The sequence below is a fragment of the Juglans regia genome, chromosome 2 (assembly GCF_001411555.2).
Source record: "Juglans regia cultivar Chandler chromosome 2, Walnut 2.0, whole genome shotgun sequence".
NCBI classification, from domain to species: domain Eukaryota; kingdom Viridiplantae; phylum Streptophyta; class Magnoliopsida; order Fagales; family Juglandaceae; genus Juglans; species Juglans regia.
Window position 1 is genome coordinate 24,403,711 of NC_049902.1, and position 7,214 is coordinate 24,410,924.

At 35.5% G+C, this 7,214-nt stretch overlaps 1 protein-coding gene across 1 annotated transcript; it reads right to left on the reverse strand.

Annotated features, from left to right (window-relative positions):
* Window positions 1-4,636: 4,636 nt before the first annotated feature.
* On the reverse strand, window positions 4,637-6,654 carry LOC118347687 (protein FAR1-RELATED SEQUENCE 5-like). Its single transcript, XM_035687711.1, has 2 exons — window positions 4,988-6,654; window positions 4,637-4,736 (listed from the first exon to the last, which is right to left on the reverse strand). The coding sequence occupies exons 1-2, from the start codon at window positions 6,652-6,654 to the stop codon at window positions 4,637-4,639; spliced, it is 1,767 nt and encodes a 588-aa protein (XP_035543604.1).
* Between the last annotated feature and the right edge of the window lie 560 nt (window positions 6,655-7,214).

Sequence of the window (7,214 nt, forward strand, 5' to 3'; positions counted from 1 at the left end):
TTATCATTTAAAGCCCGGTTTGGATTCACAACTCATTTTAACTCATCTCATTTCACTACTATTCACTACTATTCATCAACTTTAACTCATAAATTTCATTACTATTCACAACTCATCTCACTACTATTCATAACTCATCTTCAAATCCAAACGAGGCCTAAATCTTTAAACAACACAAAATTGTAGCCTAAAAATTTGCAGCAATCCATTATTTTCTAATTGATTTTAATTATAAAAAAAAGACCCTTCCGTTCTATGTCCAATTCAAAAATAGGTCATCCAGTTCTATATACAATCTAGTTCTATAAAATTATAGAAAGCCTATAAATTATTACATCGGATTGCCAAAGTTATTTTGGCACACCATATCAAAAGCTCTTGGTATATTTCTCTACTCAAACAAAATATGTAAGCTTTCACATCACTAACATATAAATAAAATAGAGTGAGGGAAGAGGATATCAAGATGCTCAAGTGAATGTTAAAAATCAAGAAATCACCCAGACAAATAAATGAAATTGATAAACAATCTTTATTTTTTTTCAATAAATAAGAAACACAAACCTCATACCTACCAAGACAATAGAACTTCGTAATCTGGTATTCATCTCAAAATTAGAAATTAAAAGCCTAAGTTTTACATACCAGATCAAAAACCTAAATACAAAACCTAACTTTTGAAAACAACAAAATCAAAATATATGTGCAACACAAACTTAATCAACCTAAATTTATTGAAAAACATAGAGAGAGAGAGCGAGAAGAGAGCAAATAAACGTTGGCCTTGATGACAAATCACAAAGAAGAGGGATTTGCAAGAGGTTAGGGTTAGGGTTTGGGTTTGAAAGCTTTAATGGGGGTTAAACGAAAGAAGAAGAGGCCCTCGGCTTGGGGTTAGGGTTCAGAAGCTTTAATGAGAGTTAAACGAAAGAAGAAGAGCTCCTCGGTTTAGGGTTAGGGTTTAGAACAAAAAATAGTGAGTGGGATATCCGTCGATGGGGAGAAGAGAAGAGAATTGAGGAGGATGAAGGAGAGAACAAGATGACGGGGAGAATGGAGAGAGAGAGAGAGAGAACGAACAAAGAGAAGAGATGCGAAGAGAAGGAAGATGTCGTCAAATGAAACACATTGTTTCACCACCCTCAAAATGTTTTGTTTCACTAAAATCCCTTCCTTCTCCGTAAATCCCACTTTCCTTTCATTTAGGTCTCGTCTTTCAAGGACAAAACTTTAAAAACTATTCTAAATTTTCGTACGGTAAGATACCCTTTGAAAACAAACCCTCATAATATTTTCATCTCACTCGGTTTTCATCTTACTTCAAAACTATTCATCTCGCTTTTGAAACCACTGACAGAAAAAGACATTTCTCTCATCTCTCTCCACTGGACCCCACTGGCCCAACGACACACAATAGGAATATATTTAATTATTTATTTTTCCTTCAAAGTTTATGAATATATTTTGTAAATGAGGTTGTGTTTTTTTTTTTTAACGAATATTTCTAATGTCTCAACAAAATATTTGATAAAAATAAAAAATAATTATACATAATTGGTAAATAAAGGAATTAAGAAAAAAAAAAGAGGCAAAACATTTCACATAAACGCCCAGGAAAATGCCAAAAATGTTGATGAAATTGGTTTTTACTGTTCAAGTGCGGGCTTCAACGGTTTTCTGGAATTACTTACTATAAAAAGTTAATATAATTATTTGTGGGTCCCACCAGTATAAATGCTTAGAAAAAAGTCAAACTAATCTCATTTTATCTCTATAAACAAACACACAGTACTTCATCTTATCTCATCTATACTCAACATATCTCAATACTATTCACATATATCTAAAAACATCTCATCTCATCTCATCTCTGAAAACAAACTCGACCAACTATTTCATTTAAATAAAACGAACTATTTTAATCCAGATGGATGGTTGATGCATGATTGGTCCCAGTTGCATTCAAAATTTTCCTTATTGTAAAGCAATGTTTGTTGAGAGAAAAAAGCTACTTGCACCCGGGGTTGGAGAACCTGGCGTACACGGCCATCCATGTGTACAAAATGAAACGGGATGTTTCGTTTATACCCAAAATCACTACGATTTGATTCAAACATAAAGACGAAACAAAGGACTGAAGGAGCACATCTTTAGGAGAAAGCTTTCCTTTCCCACAGAGAACACGAAGATCAGGTTCTTCGTGCAAACTCATTTTTTTCGTCTCACTTCTTCTTTGCATCTACTGTGCATCTTCTTCTCATCTTCATCTTCTCACTTTTTTCTCATTACTCCCATTTGATTTCTAGCATAAATTATAGAATGGAACTCACTCAGCATAAATTGTAAAAGTGAAACGATGCGTTTCGTTCAAATTCGATAACTCTCATCTTCTTCTTCTCATATTCTCCTTTGCATTTTCTTCTTATATTCTTCTCATCTTCATCTTCTCATTTGAAACGTAACACTCTCTTTCGTATACCCACAGAATAAATTCGGCTTCGGGAGCAAGTTTCTCCACGGATGTGGGGCTTTCGTCGCCCGTGATTGAATCTTCTGTAGTCTTGATGAGATGATGAATGAAACTATTCGACTTGTTCATAGCTTTATGTGATTTCAAATACTAGGCCATAGAAGATAATAATTAAAAAAAAAGGTAGCCACTTTGTAGAATCGTGGATTGAAGAATGAGTTGCGCTTCAGACCGGATGGGTGCCAAACGTGTATTCACACCGGCCAATAGAAATATGCCACGTAGGCATTCCATAGAAGAGTAAAATAAAATGAAATGCATTGAATCTTGTCAAAAAAATTACTTATCTCCGTCCCTCTCCCTCTCCCTCCCCCTCCCAGTTCATTTCGAGTCTTGGCCAAACATCACTTCTCTCTCCCTCTCCCTCCTGAATCTAAGTTCATTTCTCAGCCAAACACAAAATCGCCTCTCTCCTTCTCTCTCCCGCTCCCTCCCGAATCTGGGGTGCTAAACACAAAATCACCTCTCTCAACGAAACCCATCTGTGCGACGGAACCCATCTGTGCTCCACTCCACCAAGCCGAAAGCCCCAAAAAAAAATATCTGCATGTTGAAAGGTAAATAAAATTTGGATCTTGCCTAATGAAGCCAAACTTCTTTCATGTTTGTTTTCTACTCCTTTATAATTGTTTTATTTTTATTTTTTTGTGCTTATTGCTGCTACACCATTGATTTCTTTCTTTTACCATTTCTCAACGATGTAGGCGATATTGCCGTTGAATCTCGTCCATTGTTTTCGGTTGCAATGGATTGCTTCCTCCTCCAATTGTTCATATGGTTGCCTCGTATATAGCCATCTTTAGGCAGCTAAAAGTTTCAGTATTTTGTATAGTTTTTTAAAAAGAATTTAAAATGAAAGGTCTTTGAAAATGGTGTTAAATACTAAAATAGTTTTTTTATATTCTTTTATTTTTAGTTTCTAATTTTAATTTTTTTTTTTTGTGGCCTGATTATATTTCTCCAAGGCTTGCTCTAGGAATGTTTCGGGCAAGGCTTGTCTGGTTTGAAGCCTAATGTTAATGCCAAATTCAAAATAGCACAAACAAATTATGGAGTTACTAATTGATTAACTATTTCATATAAAATTTGTGACTAATTGAGAGTTGTAGAAGTATAATTTCTGGCAATAATCCAGATTACAACATGATGTCATGAGATAAGCATATATCCAGATTACTCATTAGGACTGCAAAATGTGAAATGTTATTATTGCCGTTTTGGTACTCGATGTTTTAGCTATTTGATTTTGCAATCTTTGATGCAGTGTTTCATTTTTATTTTTTTTTGCAGCAATATGGAAAGTAGTGGAGATACCATATCTAGCTTACGGTCTATGAGGGCAAGAGAGACGAAGTGATCTCGGGACAAAGACCTCTATGTTATTATGGCATTCCCTCCAAAATGCGGACGTCGGATAATCCAAAAAGTATTGGACGATCATTGTATTTATTGCGTTATTGCTTAATTGTAAATTTTATGAGCATTTGTGCTCTGTAAATCATTTAATGCTACATTAAGATGTACTTGACTTATCGGAACAAGTTGTGTTTATTTTCAAGATCAGTTTTTGTAAAAGACTATTTGAATATTATATGATGAATGGAGACGAGGTTTTGTATGCAAATTGGCCTCACGAATTTTTTCACTTTACTCTAATGTTTTGTCTTGCTTCTTTGTCGGTTTCTCTCTAAGGAAGTCATGATCTAGCACATTAATGTATATATATTTTGAGTCACACGTAAACTTCAATATTATTATATTCATCATGCATGGCATCATGTGATTTTAGAGCCTATCGATGGAAAAACTAAAACATCTAGCTAGTAAAAAGAGTGGAAACTAGCACCGGCCTACAAATAATTACAACAATCCAGATTACAGCAATCCAATAGCCTATTTATAAGCTCTACAAACTGAATGAATCCCAAAATTTGCAGAAATTTAGATATGAAGAAACATAAGTACAAGAAGCAGTTTCCAAAGGAAGAAATGAAAGCACAAATCAGATTCCTGTTTCAATTTACTCCATATACATATTTTAGGGTCAGTTTTTCTACTGAAAACAAGAAAATCAAAAGTATGATGCCTACAAAACTTGTATAATGGCTACAAAAAATCAGCTGCCCGATAATTAATCTTCTTGTACTGAAAATTCCAAGATGCTCCATACTCTTCATTTTCTGACATTTGTGGGAATTGCATATTCCTACAAACCAAGAACAATTTCACAAAGGTGTGACAATAAGTGATCAAATCAAACATTTAAATATAAAATAAATAAGATAAGATTAGTATTTGTACATATTAAATGTTGTTGACATAGAGGCCAGGTTTGAAGGTAATATATTTGAACTTGGCTCGCCCATATTCCTATAAAAAAATATTTTATCAAGTTAAAAGGTCATACAAGCAACATACGACATAATTAGAAACATAATAAAATATGTCGGCAATTACCTATGTGAAGGACAGTTGGTTCTAACATGACCTTCTTGTTTACAAATGCTGCATCGTCGCTTCTTCATTGGTGCATTTTCCTTTGGGTTCTTGTGTCGTAATGATTTGGGCCTTCCTTTAGATACAATGATTGGAGGATCTTGCAATGAAAAGTTTGAGACTATTTTGCTCTGGACTGGATGTCCCTCCCTGTTACCACCATCATCATCCTCATTCATCAAGAGAAGCTCTTGATGAATAGTCTCTATTCCCTTACAAGCATGCTCATATTTCTTAATAGATAGTGACCCCATCTCGGCAACTATATAAAACTGTCTCATCAAACGATGTTTCGAGACTAATGCAGTTGGGACAGTCTCCAATGGCTCCTCATCGACACATATCCCATCTACCATGCGACTCTTTGCATTGATCGTCCACCTCTCTAACACATATGATTGCACAAGGTCCAAACAATCTTTTTTTGTCAAAACTTGTAGGATGTGCCGGCATAGGAAGCCAATAAATTCAAATTTACAACATGTACAAGAAACAACATTTTTCTCCATCCCAAGTACTACTTCATATGTCAGTTTTTCATACCCATTAATGCCCACTAAATAAATTTTTCGTCCATCTTCCTCACGTATTTTGCGTGCCTTGAACCGTTGGCTATTAAATAACTCATCTTGGAAGATCAAAAAGGATTTTCTCGTGTAGAGCTTGGCCACTTCCTCTTCAATACTGGTGGAAGTTTTCAAAATAGGCCTCGATGTTTTTGTCTTCACATCTTTCTCTTTCTCACTTAAATAACGGGCATTCAAAGCTTTATCATATTGATGGACGAAGTCACTTACCATCGTACTTGAACGAACATAGTCTTTACAAAACTTATTCATACTCTCACTTCGTTGAGTTGTAGACATTCCAGCGCAAAATGTTGATCTCAAATAAGTAGGCACCCACTTTTCTCTCTTAACATAAATAGTTTGCAACCAACTATTTTCTTCTAACTTGTACTTCAAACACATTTCAGTCCACTCCAACTCAAACTCCTCAATAGTTAATGTCTCATGAATGCAGCGGTTAAAATCATATTTAAATTGTGCATATCTATTATAAACATGGGCTAAATGTTCAGGAAATTTTTGTAGAATATGCCATAAACACAATTTGTGAGTTGTATTGGGCAATACATTCGCGATGGCCTTAGCCATTGACTTGTCATCATCAGTTATTATTGTAGAGGGAGCACGACCAAGCATCGCTTCTAACCATGTTTTTAATAACCATGTGTAAGACTCAGCTGTCTCATTTATCAATAACGCACATCCAAACATGATAGATTGATGATGATGGTTAACTCCAGTGAATGGAACAAATGGCATTTTGTAGCGATTTGTTAGGTACGTAGCGTCAAACGTAACAATATCGCCAAAATATTGATATGCGGCTCTTGATCTCGCATCTGCCCAAAAGCAATTTCCCATCGATCCATCTGCATCAACTTGGATCGAATATACAAACCTTGGATTATTACGTTCGCTTTCCAAAAAGTATTCATATAACTTTTGTGCGTCTCCCTCATTAAGAAGTTGCTTCCTTCGATTGCCCAAATAATTCTGAATGTCCTTAGCAATGCAACCAACATTATAATCACCACCCGACTCCTTACTCAACACAGACATTATTTTCCGTGTTGGTATCCCTGACTCATTTAGTGTGTCTATTAATTTTTTTTGCGCTGGTGTCAACCGTCTATGCCCACGAAGTAAACTTGTACTCCTAGGTGTCAACAACTCATGATTATGTTGGAGTACAAATTTCGACACAACCCATTTGTCTCTATTCTTCTTTATTGTCATCATTGCCTTGCACCCACACTTTGTTTCCGGAGCCTCGGGTCTTGCTATCTCTTTAAGGTTAGAATGATTCTGACGAAATCCTTCTCTTGAACACACATACTCTACACCAATTAATGATTTGTCTATGCCTGACAACCGAGTGTGATTTGTTCGAATGCTAAAACCAGTTCATCTGGAGAAGGCTTTATAGCAACTTAGTGCATCCTCTACGTCATCAAACTCTAGCCCCACATACGGCTCCACATATGAAGATGACATTGTATGGCTTTCTTTGGGCATGTTCTTGTTTTGTTCAACTTGACCATCCTCTACAATCATCTCAACTTCATCGGCGCTAGAATTATCACTGTCTACAATCTCAACATGATCTCTTGATGTACTCA

What these genes read in the sequence shown, in the direction of transcription:
- LOC118347687 (XM_035687711.1), bottom strand. Translation starts at nt 6,654, where the DNA reads ATGTCTGTGTTGAGTAAGGAGTCGGGTGGTGATTATAATGTTGGTTGC. An exon ending in ACCAACTGTCCTTCACATAG is followed by an intron (nt 4,737 to 4,987) that starts GTAATTGCCGAC and finishes CTTGGTTTGTAG; the next exon opens with GAATATGCAATTCCCACAAA.